This window comes from Mustela lutreola, chromosome 7, assembly GCF_030435805.1.
Source record: "Mustela lutreola isolate mMusLut2 chromosome 7, mMusLut2.pri, whole genome shotgun sequence".
Taxonomy (NCBI): Eukaryota; Metazoa; Chordata; class Mammalia; order Carnivora; family Mustelidae; genus Mustela; species Mustela lutreola.
This window is the reverse complement of record NC_081296.1, coordinates 123,401,485-123,416,523: the sequence shown is the minus strand read 5'-3', so window position 1 is coordinate 123,416,523 and position 15,039 is coordinate 123,401,485. Positions and strand designations below refer to the sequence as shown.

Below are 15,039 nucleotides of genomic sequence, written 5' to 3'. Positions count from 1 at the left end.
TCCCTGCCTTTGCCTGTACAATTTCAACCACCTCTCACACCCAGTTCCAATTTTTACCTACTCTTACTGCCTTCTGCCGACCCAGCTGCCGAAATCCTCTCTAGACTCCCATACCAAATGCCATCCTCTCCATGGTGATGTCCTAGGGTGTTTCCGGAGTTAATGTTGAATTTATCTCTCTCCTTCCATACTCCAGGGTACTTTAATACTTACCTAGTATGCCTCTTATTTATGTTTCTGTCTCCCCCACAAAGTTAGGAAATACATCTCACTTATCTTTATATTACAAAATGCCACAAATAAAAAAGACACTAAATACATGTTTGTTGAAGTCAAAAGAAGCCAAACTCACAATTATGCTTTTCTGTGCCACCATAGAAACATCCTCTACAGCAACTCTTTATAAATTCTGCTGCCATTACATCCAATTTCCAATATTCAGCAATTGATAAACTTCCAATTTTAGTATTAATCTGTTGGTAGAATAGAAAACAAGTTAACATGATCATGCTTAATGCCATTAGGTATCACTAAATAAATCATATTATCTGTCTTTCTAAGATGAATGAGGAATACAAAGCAAAAATGTTTAGAGAAGATAGATTTTTCACCTTATATGTAATTTTGTATGAGCCAGCCTCCTTATAAGTTATTAAAATGACATACTCAAAAATCACTAACTGAACAATCTCAATGTCAAATCTGGAAAGAAAAGAAAAGGAAAAATTGGGGTGTCTCAGTGGCTCAGTGGGTTAAAGCCTCTGCCTTCGGCTCAGGTCATGATCCCAGGGTCCTGGGATTGAGCCCCATGTCGGGCTCTCTACTCAGTGGGGGGAGCCTGCTTCCCCTTCTCTCTCTCTGCCTGCCTCTCTGCCTACTTGTGATCTCTGTCTGTCAAATAAATAATAAAATCTTTAAAAAAGAGAGAGAGAGAAAGAAAGAAAAATTCCACCCTCTATTACGCTGAGCAGAATAAGTCAATCAGAGAAAGACAATTATCATATGATTCCCTGATACCAGGAATTTGAGAGGCAGAGTCAGGGGCTTGGGGGGTAGGGAAGGAAAAATGAAACAAGATGGGATCGGGAGGGAGACAAACCATAAGAGACTCTTACTCTCACAAAACAAACTGTGGGTTGCGGGGGTAGGGGAGTGGGTAGAGAGAGGGTGGTTGGGTTATGGACATTGGGGAGGGTATGTGCTATGGTGAGTGCTGTGAAGTGTGCAAACCTGGCAATTCACAGACCTGTACCCTGGGGCTAATAATATATGTTAATTAAAAATAATTTTTAAAAATTCCACCTTCAATTTTCCTTTTTGCCAGATATATCCAAATCAATGCCCAAGCAAAATTTCCAAGAAAATATGGCACACATAAAAAGTGTGAGAAAAATTTTACTTCCTCCACATCAATTCTTTTGGAAATCCAAAGGTCCCATAATGGGGCCAATAAACAACTTCATACTTTATAAGTTGGTTTAACATTTAGAATTACACAAAGAGAAAAATATATCTTAAACACTGTATTTCATACATCCACACACACTCAGATATCAGTTACCTAAACCACAAATAACAAAAACTGGAAATAAAGGGAGTCAGTTTTATTTTACCTTTTTTTTTTTTTTTTACTTTTTTTTTTACTTTTTATTTAAAGTAATCTCTACACCCAACATGGGGCTTGAATTTACAACCCCAAGATCAAGAGTCACATGCTATACCAACTAAGCCAGTCAGGTGCCCCAGGAGTCTGTTATAAATTAATCAGGAACATAAAATTGAAGAACTTCACATCCAATTGCCCACCCTGGCCTCACTGACTTAATTCCAAATGCACTCTTTTCATTTATGCATATTTACACTCCATACATTTTTCATGGAAAATTTCAAGTGTTTACAAAAGATGATAAAATGGTATAAGAAAACCCCTATCATCCAGACTAAAGAGTTATCAATTCATAGTGAATCTTAATTCATCTCTGTGTCCCCAGTTGTTTCTGGGATCTCTAAATAACAAATCTTCTGACTTTACTTCTTTTGTGTGGGTGTACTGAAATGGCGCCTTCAATCAATCAACCCCGGGGGGTTTTCCACTTCCCCAAAGCGGGAACTCAGATGATGAGGGAGCTACCCACCAACCCCCAGAGGTGACTTACACCTCCCCCTTTAGCAGGTCATAAGCTGTATCTTCTCAGTGTAATACCCGAGCTCTGCTTCCAAACACGGTCACCAACAAATTATTTGTCAAAATGCTGGACTTTTGCCCATCTGATGGGAAATAAATGGTATCTCGTGTTGTGTGTGGGGTTTTTTTTTAAGATTTTATTTATTTATTTGACAGACAGAGATCACAAGTAGGCAGAGAGGCAGGCAGAGAGAGAGAGGAGGAGGAAGCAGGCTCCCTGCTAAGCAGAGAGCTCAATCCCAGGACCCTGGGATCATGACCTGAATGGAAGGCAGAAGCTTAACCCACTGAGCAACCCAGCCACCCCATCTCGTGTTGTTTTAATTTGCATCTCTTTCAGTGTGAAGGTGGGCACCTTTTCATAAAAGGCTAATCTGTATTTGTTTCTATGAATTCCCTGTTCATTATCTCTTGCTCATCTTTCTATAAAGCTATTTTGGTCATTTCTGCCTCAGTTTTGGAGGATTTTTATATACTTGAGAGATTAACACATTATCCATGATATTAAGTGGCAAACATTCTTCTAGCTATCATTTGCCTTGTTATGGGATTCTCTGCTGAGAAAGGAAGAGAATGTGTGTGTATAAATAAATGTATATATATTTATATATAATATAAATATTATATAATATAAATATATATACACACAGATAAATAGAAACATACAAGTGTTTGGATATACACACATGTAGTTTTACTTATCTGTGTTTTCCCTTTTTGCTTCTGGATTTGGAGTCACGAGAAAGTTTTCTGCATACATAGGTCATAAAAGACTTCACTCATGGTTTCTTCTAATACTTAGCACGGTGTTACTTTCTATTACGAACAGCCTGGTGTTCATATGAGAATTAGAGTCAATCCTTCCTTTCCCAATTGGCTATTCTGGTATCAAAATATCACCATTTACTTAAAATTCCATATTTTTGTCAATGATTTTAGAATGCTGTCTTTATTACAGACTAAATTTCTATATAAAATTGGGCTTATTTCTGTATTTTCTATTCTCTGCACTTGGTCTGTCTTTTCCTGTACCACATTTTAAAATTATAATGGCTTATAATAACAGGCTTACATATGTAGGAGGGCTAGTTCCCATCCCTACTGCTTTTCAATTTCAAGGTTTTCCTATCTATCCTGCTTATCAGTTCTTGCAAATAAACTTCATAATCTGTCTAGCCCCAGAAGAAAAAACCTAATGGTATTTTCATTAGGATTCTGTTACATTTATAAATGATTTTAGAAAAACCTAACCTTCTTAAGTTGTTGTGTATGCCTACCCAGAACATTTGTTCAAATCTGCATTTGTATCTTTGGGAGTTTTTACAGTTTTTTTCATGTAAGTGCAGAACTTTCCTTGTTAAGTATATGCCTTTTATAAACAGCATCTTTTCTTCCATTATCATCTTGTAACAAATTTGTTTTAAAAATTTATACATTTTCAGGGCACTTGGGTGGCTCAGTTGGTGGAGCATCCAACTCTTGATTTTGGTTCAGGTCATGATCTCAGGGTCATGAGACCGGAGTGGGGTCAACTTGTCCCTCTCTCTTTGCTCCTGCCCCAGCTCATTCTCTCTCTCCCTTTCTAAAATAAATATTTTTTAGAAATTTATATATTTTCAAAATCCCTTTTCAACCCTAGTTTAAAGAACGCATTCCTTGACCACTTGGACTATATTAATTTCTCTCATTTGTAAACATCCAGTGAACTTTTTAAAAATTTATATTTTTCTTGACATTTGTAACACTTGTTCTCTCTCCCCGACTAAAACATAAACTTTTCAGAAACAGTATTATATTTAGTTTCTACTTCACACTCAGCATCCTATATGGTGCTGGGAATATAACAGGAAAGCAGCTATGTAGTTGATAGAAAAGGGAACAAAGTAGAACAACCAGTTCGTATAAAAACTCTTAATAAATTCATCAAAGCACATTTCTGACCCCAGTCAGCCTGCAAATACTTGAGAGGGCTGTGGGAGGACTGCTTAAAAACAATTAGTGCTTCTGGGGAAAAGGTCGATGACCTTTAAGATAATGAACTGGGGACTATGGGGGAGGAATGCAGCAAAGGAAACAAGTTTATGCCGATAATAAAGCAGACAGAGTTTGCTTGGACAACTCCTAGAGGGCAGAGAGGTGTATGGAGAACCACAACGTCAGTAGAAGGTCCCACTCCAGTACCCAGCAGAGTACTGATCAGAGCATGAGTGCAAGCAAATTACAAGCCTGGGCAAAGACTACCAGAAAAGATTACAAAAACCATACCAACACCCATGAATGTTGGTATTAATGCCTGTCCCCACCAACCAAACTGGGCAACCACGTAATTCACAGGATATTGGGTAGAATACTCAGAAGGGTCTGGCTTCCTCAGTGAGAAATAAAGAGCCCTAAACGCTAGTCTGCTTTCCACCTAACAAATTTAAAAAGCAAGACTCAAATGGATTAAACCATTTTCAAAAAAACTATGTTCCAAAGCAAAAAAAAAAAAAAAAAAAAATTAATAAAAATCTAAATAATATCCAGCATACAAAGTACAATTCTGGCATCTAATAAAAAATTCCCAAACATGCAAAAAAAAAAAAAAAAAAAAGAAGAAAGAAAGAGGGGCACCTGGGTGGCTCAGTGGGTTAAGCCTCTGCCTTCGGCTCAGGTCATGATCCCAGGGTCCTGGAATCGAGCTCCACATCAGGCTCTCTGCTCAGCAGGAAGCCTGCTTCCTCCCTCTCTCTCTGCCTGCTTCTCTGCCTACTTGTGATCTCTGTCTGTTAAAAATAAATAAATAAAATCTTAAAAAAAAAAAAAGAAAGAAAGACAAGAAAAATCAAATCTGGTTCCCACCTAGAAATGACATGAACATTTAAGGATATTAAAACCATCTGACTGGCTCTATATGTTCAAAAAGGAGTGACATGAAAGATAGAAAAAAAGACCCAACTTCTTTTTTTTTTTTTTCTTAAATATTTTATTTATTTATCAGAGAGAGAGCGAGCGAGAGCGAGCACAGGCAGACAGAGTGGAAGGCAGAGTCAGAGGGAGAAGCAGGCTCCCTGTGGAGCAAGGAGCCCGATGTGGGACTCGATCCCAGGACGCTGGGATCATGACCTGAGCCAAAGGTAGCTGCTTAACCAACTGAGCCACCCAGGCGTCCCAAGACCCAACTTCTAAAGATGAAAATTACAATATCTGAGATGGAAAATACACTGGATGGTATTAAAAGCAGATCAGATATTGCCAAGGAAAAGCTTAATGAACATGAAGATATAGTTAAGGAAATTACCCAAAATGAAACAAAGAACAAAGAAGAATAAAGACAAAAGAGCATCTGTAGCCCATGGTACAATTTCCAACAGCCTAATATACATGTAACCGAAGTCCATGAAGGAGATGGGGGAGGCAGAAAAAAATATTTGAAGAAATAATACCAACATTCTTCAAATTTGAAACTACCAACCACAGATCTAAGAACCTCAACAAACACCAAGCATAGGAAGTATGAAGAAAACCATGCCAAGACACATTATAATAACATGGATCAAAACCAGTGATAAAGAGGAAATCTCAAAAGCAGCTAGGAAAAAAAAAAAAAAAGAACTTGGCTTTTATTTTCTTAAATATAGCCCATCATAATTATTTAAATTTTTAAGCTTTATTTAATTATTTGAGTTGGGGGAGGAAGGGCAGAGGGAGAAAGAGAATCTCAAGCAGACTCCCTGCTGAGCAGGGAGCTCACAACACTGAGATGATGAGCTGAGCTGAAAGCAAGAGTTAGATGCTCAACCCACTGAGCCACGCAGGTATCCCCCCATCATGGTTATTTTAATAATCTATGACTGGCAATTCCAATATGTAAGATTTTGTAAGTTTATGTCTATCTGTTGTTTCTGCTAATTCTTATTCAGGTTGTCTTATTTCCTGTGCATTTGATTATCTTTGACAAATTATTCAGGGACCTTGAAATTTTACTCATAGAACTTTTTAAGCCAAAGATGAAAATATACTCTCAGAGAATATCTGCATTTGTTTACCATATTATTTTATTTTAGCAGGCTCCATGCCTAGCACGGAGCCCAACATCGGGCTTGAACTCACAACCCTGAGATCAAGAACTGAGCCGAAATCAAGAGTCAGATGCTTAACTGACTGAGCCACACAGGTGCCCCTTACCAAATCACTTTAAATTCATACCTCAACATAGATCCTAGCTGAAAAATGGGCAAAGGATGTGAATAGATATTTCTCCAGAGACAGATAAATACCCAATAAACACATGAAAAGGTGCTTAACATCATCAGTTATTAGGGAAATGCAAATGAAAACCACAATGAAACACCAATCCACATACACTTAGGATGGCTATAATCAAAAAGATAGACAAAAACAAGTGTTAGCAAAGATATGGAGAAACTGGAACCCTCACTGGTTGTTGGTGAGAATGAAAAATAGTGCAGCTGATCTGGAAAATGGTTCACCAGTTCCTCAAAAACTTAAAAACAGAATTACCATATGACCCAAGAATTCACTCCCTAGGTCTTTTATACTACAAGAATGAAAAAATATATATCCACACAAAAACTTATACACAAATGTTCATGGCAGCATTATTCATAATAGCCAAAAAGTAGATATGACCCAAATGTCCATCACCTAACATACAGAAAAATAAAATGTGTTACACCCACAGAAGGGAATCTTATTCTGCCATTAAAAGGAATGAAATACTGATTTGTGTTACAACATGGATAGACCTTAAAACCATTATGCTAAGTGAAAAAGGCAAGACACAAAAGACCACATATTGTATCATTTCATTAATATGAAATGCCCAGAATAAGCAAAGCCATAGAAACTGAAAGTACAGCAGTGACTACAGGGGTTGGGGGGAGAGGAGGAAATGAGAGGTGATTGCTAATGTGTACAAGGTTTCTTTCCTGGCTAAAGAAAAATATTCTAGAATTAATGATGATCGTTGCACAGCTTTGTGAACACATAAAAAACCACTGAACTGTACACCTCAAAAGCGTAAATTTTATGGTATGTGAATTATATATAAAGAGAAATAAGATATTTAAAAAATTACACCATGAAATGTTTTTGGACTACCAATGCAATGTGAACCAGGCCCTACCACTGCCAATACACTGGTTATAACAATTTCCCGAGGACAGGTTTTCTTCCCTCATTTTACTTGGCATCAAGGCAACTTTCCTTACAGATCTTTGAAAGAGGTAGGGTGAGTTTTAGTCCTTGACAGCACACACCTTTGGGAATCTCAGAATTAACGGCAGAGAGTCTTTTGTTAGCTTGCCTTGAATAAGCCCAGGGCTGACTTCTTTTTTTTTTTAAGATTTTATTTATTTATTTTGACAGAGAGAGATCACAGTAGGAGAGAGGAAGGGAAGAGATCACAGAGAGAGGAAGGGAAGCAGGCCCCCTGCTGAGCAGAGAGCCCGATGTGGGACTCGATCCCAGGACCCTGAGATCATGACCTGAGCTGAAGGCAGCGGCTTAACCCACTGAGCCACCCAGGCGCCCCCCAGGGCTGACTTCTAACTATGCCTCCTGCAAATTCACCAAGTTCTTAATCAAATCTAATTAAGTACCCCCAGTTCAGCAAATGCTCTCAGAGCAAATAAGACTTAAGGGCTCCTTTACTCTCAGATTTTCAGCTTTCTTTTATATTTTGGCATAATTAATTCCTAAGTACCTTTTTTAAAAATTTAAATAAAGTATTCTTGGCTATTTGCAGTGTGAAGGTTTTCCTAAATATCTTAACTATATCCCCAAATGAAAATTCTATATTTACTTCTCAAGTTAAAACGAACTCCAGTGAGTTAGGACAGGATTTGCAAAAACCAAAGACAGTCTACATTAAAGTAGCTTCAGTTTTATAGGGCATCTGGGTGGCTCAGTCAGTTAAGCATAAAACTCTCAATTTCAGCTTACACCATGATCTCAGGGTTGTGAGATCAAGCCCCAAGTGGGGCTCCGTGCTGGGAGTGGAGCCTGCTTAAGATTTTCTTTCACTCTCGCTCGCTTGCACTCTCTTTCTCTCTCTCTCTCTCTCCTCCATCCCTACCCCATTTCCCTCTCTAAAAAACTTAAATAAATTATAAAAAAAAAAAAAATAAAGTAGCTTCAGTATTACTTGTGACCTCAGTGGATTACAATAGATATTTAAGATTAAAAATATATTCCAAAGAAAAGTCTACTTTAGAAAAAAATTAATTTGAAGGGGAGTCTAGTTTTAAAAGAACTATGAGTAGATGACTCATTCTTTTAGGTATCCTATCTCTTTATACAAGTATAGTAAATAAGATTGCAGGCAGGATACACAAAGAGACCAAACAAAGAAACATATGCACACATATATAGAAACTTGACATATGATGTTTATAGATCACTGGGAGGAAAACCAGAATATTCAGTAAATGATTCTGGGAAACACTGATTACCCATAATGGAAAAAAAAAAAAAGAAACTGGATCCCCACCTCACACCACACAAAAATCAATGCCACATGGATTAAAGACATAAATATGAAAGGCAGTATTTTAAAGCTTTCAGAAGAAAACATCAGACTATATCTTTACAACCTCAAGGAAGAGATAGATGTGTCAAACAAGATGCCAAAATCACAAACTGTAAAGGAAAAGGCTGACATATTCAACTACACTATAGAATGCATCCACCAAAAACCACATAAAGTAAACGAACAGAAAAAACACCACATAAAGTAAAAGACAAGCCACTTACTGGGGAAAAGATATTTGCCACATGCATAACTGATAAGAATTAGTACCACAAATAAATAAATATAACTTCTAGAAATCAAATTATAAAAGTTTAAAAAAAATAGGCAAAAGACAGACATCTCATGGAAGAGGAATTATGGAAGGTTTGGGAAATGTAAATTAAACCTCTAATGGAGTACCAATTCTCACCCACCAGACTGTTGAAAAGAAACAATTCAGATAACTACCAATATTGTACAAATGCCTCAAATGTTGAGGAAGGGAACAAAATGAACACTTCAGGGGCGCCTGGGTGGCTCAGTGGGTTAAAGCCTCTGCCTTCGGCTCAGATCATGATCCTGGGGTCCTGGGATGGAGCCCCATATCGGGCTTTCTGTTAAGTAGGGAGCCTGCTTCTTCTTCTCTCTCTCTCTCTGCCTGCCTCTCTGCCTACTTGTGATCTCTGTCTGTCAAATTAAAAAAAAATTTTTTTAAATGAACACTTAACACACTGCCTGTTAAAGTATAAACTGGTACAATCACTTTATAAAACAATTCAGCATTATCTAGCAGAACAGAAGACCCACAACTCTACTCCTAGGCAGAGACATGGAGTAGAATGGCCCTAACAAGTGCGTGTGGGTGGCTCAGTCAGCTGGGCATTTGCCTTCAGCTTGGGTCTTAATCTCAGGGTCCCGGGATCAAGCCCCTGTGCTGGGTTCTGTGCTCACTGGGAAGTCTGCTTCTCCTTCTCCCTCTGCCCCTCCCCCTACTCACACACGCTCTCTCAAGTAAATGGATAAAATCTTTTTTTTTTTTAAAGATTTTATTTATTTACTTGAGAGAGAGACAGTGAGAGAGAGCATGAACGAGGAGAAGGTCAGAGAGAGAAGCAGACTCCCCATGGAGCTGGGAGTCCGATGCGGGACTCGATCCCAGGACTCCAGGATCATGACCTGAGCCGAAGGCAGTCGTCCAACCAACTGAGCCACCCAGGCGTCCCTAAATGGGGGGACGCCCATTCTTAAAAAAAAAAAAAAAAAAGGCCATGACAGAAGTTTTTAATGGCAAAAAGTAAAAATTAAATTAAAAAAAAACTGAAAACACCTCTAGATATCCATTAACAGGGAGATAGATAAACGATGGAAAAGTCATACAGTGGAATGATATAGAACAATAAAAAGTAAATGAACTATAACATTTACATTATGAGTCTCATAATGTGCAAAAAAAAGTCACAGAATAGACAAAACTAAACTTTATATTATTTATGAATACACACCTATGTAGCAAAACTATATAGAAAATCAAAGAGTGTGGGGGGAAAAAAAGATGCAGAGAAGAAGATACAATCAGGGCTTTGAAAATACTGACAATGTATTAGCTCTAAAGCATGATAAAAGTACAGTGGTTTTTTTTTTTTTTTAAAGATTTTTATTTATTTATTTGACATACAGAGATCACAAGTAGGCAGAGAGGCAGGCAGAGAGAGAGGAAGGGAAGCAGGCTCCCCGCTGAGGACCTCGATCACAGGCCCCCGGGATCATGACCCGAGCCGAAGGCAGAGGCCCTAACCCACTGAGCCACCCAGGCACCCCAGTACAGTGGCTTTTATTTGTACTCTAAATCTATAGATTGTCAAAAGTACTATTTTGTACATATAAAATAATTTCTCACTTAAAAATTAGAGAAATGCATAGCCATGGCAGCAAATATGAAAAATACTTAAAACTATATGAAAAAAATAAAAATTATCAATAATCCAATCATCTTAAGATAATGATAATATTTAAAAGAAAAAAATAGGGGCACATGGGTGGCTCAGTCAGCTAAACATCTGCCTTAAGTTCAGGTCATGATTTCAGGGTCCTGGGATCGAACCCCCATGTCAGAGTTACTACTCAGTGGGGAGTCTGCTTCTGCTTCTCCCTATCCCTCTCCTTGCCCATCCTCCTGCCCCCTGCTCTCTCTCTCTCAAATAAATAAATAAAATCTTTTAAAAAAGAAAGAGGGCTCCTGGGTGGCTCAGCCATTAAGCATCTGGCTTCAGCTCAGGCCATGATCCCAGAGTCCTGGGATGGAGCCCCCTTATCATATCTTGCTCCCTGCTCAGCAGGGAGCCTGCTTCTCCCTCTCCCACTCCCCCTGCTTGTGTTCCGTCTCTCGCTGTGTCTCTCTCTGTCCAATAAATTAATAAATATCTTTAAAAGAAAGGAAAAGAAAAAATAATAGTGTGTTTTTTTCCACTATTTTATTTACTTTTTTTACAGCCTTAGTTAAGTACTAACTTGCAGTAAATTGCAAACATTTAAAATGTACAATTTTGGGGTGCCTGCCTCTCTGCCTACTTGTGATCTCTGTCAAATAAAATCTTTTTTAAAATAAATAAATAAATAAATAAAATGTAGAATTTCATGAGTCAAACATAGGTATACATTTGTAAAAAGCATCTTCACAATCAAGAAAATGAATAACCTACCAACACCAGACGTTTTCTCACACGTCTTTCCAACACATCCCTCCTTACTTTCCCTTGCCTCATCCTCAAGTAACCACTAAACGGTTTTCTGTTGCTTTCAACTAGCATGCATTTTCTAGAATTTTGTCAGGTATGGCTTGAACATAGCTTCTGCACATGATCTGCCATAGCTGATACACTTTTCCAAAATGATTTACCAATTTACACTTCTACCAGCCGAGTACAGGAGTTCCAGGTGCTCTACACTCTTGGCAACACTGGATTTTTGGCCTCTTCCATTTTAGCTATTGTTTTCATATTCAAACATAAATACACATAAAACACTGTGTCTGAACAGCAATAAAAAAATTAAACTTTCAATGATGACTGAAGTAGAGCTCATTATAAAGAAATTTTCACCTAAGAGCATTATCCCTTGAATGCATAATAATAATTGAAGCAAAGCCCCTGACATATGCCTCATGAATTCTGATTTAACCAAAATATCTGATTTCTACATTAAATATTGGGAAGAATCATGGAGATCTTATACAAGTAGAATCACATGTCTTAAGTGTACAGTGGGAGTATCACAGTACGGGAACTCAGATGAAATGCCATTGAACACAGTTTGTGGAAGTGTTCTTTTACCACTGATAACACCTGAACCCACCAGACCAAAACACCATTATGACAGTGGTCATAATTTGAATGGGGGAAGATAAAAATCTTTCTTATAATAGTTCTAATCAATACACTCAGCTACTTGCGCTAAACTTTTCCTACTTAAACCTGAGACATGAACAATGCCGTGAGATGCACTTTAACATAACAGTATTAGTCTGGGGCACCTGGGTGGCTCAGTGGGTTGAGCCTCTGCCTTCGGCTCAGGTCATGGTCTCAGGGTCCTGGGATCGAGCCCCACATCGGGCCCTCTGCTCGGAGAAGAGCCTACTTCCCCCTCTCTCTCTCTCTCTGCCTGCCTCTCTGCCTACTTGTGATCTCTGTCAAATAAATAAATAAAATCCTTAAAAAAAAAAAAAAAAGAAAGTATTAGTCTGTTGTCCTTCTATTCTTTCCAAACGGACTATAAACTCCCTTCTACCACCCTGTCACTTCTCCTTCTAATCTTTGTTTCTCAAAATAAGGACTCTACTCTCCTTATCTTTACTTCTCCTTTCTCTATTTACTCTTCAAATTCATTCATATTTGACTTCCATCCTTATCATTTTGCTCAAATTGTGTTTGCTGAGATCAATGACCTCCTATCCTAACTACCAAAGCCAAGACACACTTAATCAGCTCCTATTTTCCAGATCCTTCTGACTCATTTGACTGAGATAGATCTCTCTCCTGATTAAACCTCTTTCCTCTCCAGGAGAGTGGTTCCTATAAACTACGTCTGGTAGACACTCCTCCTTTCCTGACTTGTCCTCCCTTTCCACAACTGTCTCTATACATCTCTTAAATATTGGTGTTTCCCATCCTTGGTCTTCCCTTCTCACTCTACTTACTTGAATGATTTCTTCCACTCCCACAGCACTAACAACCCCAAATCCACCATGCTTCTAACATTTACAAATTTTCACATCAGAAAATCCCAATACTAACACATCTGCCAACCAAACAGGTCTGCTGGATGTTCTACAAGAACCTCACTCCTTTTCTCTCAACCTGAATTAATCTCTCACTTTGTTACCTTTATTCATGAATATAATGATAATTCCTGTGGAGCCAATAAAACACAAGAGCTACTTTCGAAATATTTTTCTTGAAGCGTTTAAAAAAACACAAATTCTTATGAAGACTTTTTCCTCCAGTTGACAAAAGTCATTGACAAAAACTACAAAACACAAGATACAAAAGGTAAATCTCCAATCCCAGCTCTCATGGGCAAGCAATATTAACATTTCCTTCCAGAAAAAGCAGCTTTTAGCCACAATAAAGTCACATATCAAAATATTAAATGGGGGGTGCCTGGGTGGCTCAGTTGGTTGAGCCGCTGCCTTCGGCTCAGGTCATGATCTCAGGGTCCTGGGGTCGAGTCCCGCATCGGGCTCTCTGCTCAGCAGGGAGCCTGCTTCTCTCTCTCTCTCTCTCTCTCTCTCTGGCTGCCTCTCTACTTGTGATTTCTCTCTGTCAAATAAATAAATCTTTAAAAAAAATATATTAAATGGGTAAATAGGGGGGTGTTGTTAACTCTCAATATCTTCCAGGCTACTTTTTACAGTATTAATCAGAGAAAAAAAAAATCTACTATATGCCTACCTGGAGTGAGAATCAGAACAGTATCCTAAAAACCAAAGCAATCCTTTCAGATGCTATATTTTTAAATATTCTAAAGGAATCAATGTTTTTGGCTTGGCATCTATCTGGGTGCAATATACCCCACAAATCAGCCTACCGTTTCCCTTTTATTTAAAGGAAAAGATAGCAAAGAAGAAGGAAAACAAAAAAACTGGAAGAGACAGAAGCCAAATCTAAAATCAAGACGAGTGTGTAATTCGTGTTTTGCCAAAACCCTAGGGAAGTAACATTTGAACACCCTTTCTCTGCTTCTAAAAGTTTCGGAAACATCACAGATAAAAGATACTCAGCGAACTCGGTTCTTATCCAACTCTCCAGGCAAAGAAGTTCGCTTCCCTCGTTCCCTCTTTGCCCAGAGCCGGGCCGGGCAGAGAGGGGCACGCGGCCGGCCCCGCCGGAGCTGGCTAGGGTCTCCCTTCCCTGCGGTCCGGGGGCTCCCGCAGAGCAGACCCCGGTAAGGCGGGGAGGCCCCCTCCCCGAGTCACTGCCCCCCTCGCCCCGCCCACGGTGAACGCCGGCGTGGAGGGGCCCCAAACCTCCCCCACGGCTCCTGAAAGCAGGCGTCGCTGAGGAGACCCAGGAACAGTCCCCGGGGAACCCCCGACCCCAGGCGACAAGTCTAAAGAGTTAACGGAGATGAAAACCCAAACAGAACAGAACGCCCCCTAAGGCAGGGCGGGGGACAAGGGGCTCCCCCGCTGGGGCTGGGGCCGCTCTCGCACCGCCTCCGCGCACTCCCGGAGCCCGACCCGGCAGCCCCGGACAGCAGCGGCGGCGCCAGGCCCGCGCCACGCTGCGCGCCCGGGAGCGGCCCCACGGCGCACCTGAGCCCGCGGTCCCCTCCCCGCCGGAAACCTGCCGCCCGGCCGCCCGACGCGGGTTCTCCCCGTGCGGCTCCCCGGGCGCCCCCGCCCCACGGCGCGCGGCGAGGCCAGTTACCTCCTGCAAGCAGCGGGCACTCCGGCGTGGCCTCCCGCGGGAGCCGGGGGCCCCCTGCCACCTCGCGCGACCGCGCCCGGAGACCCCGCCTCCGGCCCCTCCAAGTCCGCCCCGCTCCCTCCCCAGGTCCGCCCCGCCCCCCCCCGGAGGTGTGCGCCGAGGGGCGGAGCGGGGAAGGGTAGGGCGGGGCCGCCCGGCCTAATACCTGAGCGCGCCGGGCCTGCGCCCTCGGCCCCTCCGCTTCGCCATTCCCAACCCCTGCTCTCCCTCTGGAAAGTTTGGAGGGCGCTGAGGGGTCGGAAGGAAGAATAAAAACTAAAAGAGGTATAGCATGAAAGTTATTGGCCTGATGAACCTCTTTGCATAGGGAAGAAGGAGCGGTCTTTCTTGCCAGAGGTGTGGCAGCACATTTTCTT

The 15,039-nt window shown here is 40.5% G+C and overlaps 1 protein-coding gene across 2 annotated transcripts in view; it reads right to left on the bottom strand.

The window, feature by feature from the left end:
- Positions 1 to 14,731, bottom strand: part of TC2N (tandem C2 domains, nuclear) — a 42,255-nt gene extending 27,524 nt beyond the window's left edge. The window contains exons 1-3 of one of the 2 annotated variants that reach the window (XM_059182481.1): positions 14,624 to 14,684; positions 4,799 to 4,950; positions 353 to 473 (exon numbers count right to left, since the gene is read on the bottom strand). In XM_059182481.1, the coding sequence (XP_059038464.1) occupies positions 353 to 419 (67 nt within the window). In that variant the 5' untranslated portion in view covers positions 420 to 473; positions 4,799 to 4,950; positions 14,624 to 14,684. Of the gene's footprint in view, positions 1 to 352; positions 474 to 4,798; positions 4,951 to 14,623 lie in introns of both variants that reach the window. The other variant, XM_059182480.1, reaches the window with a different exon arrangement.
- Positions 14,732 to 15,039: the final 308 nt, after the last annotated feature.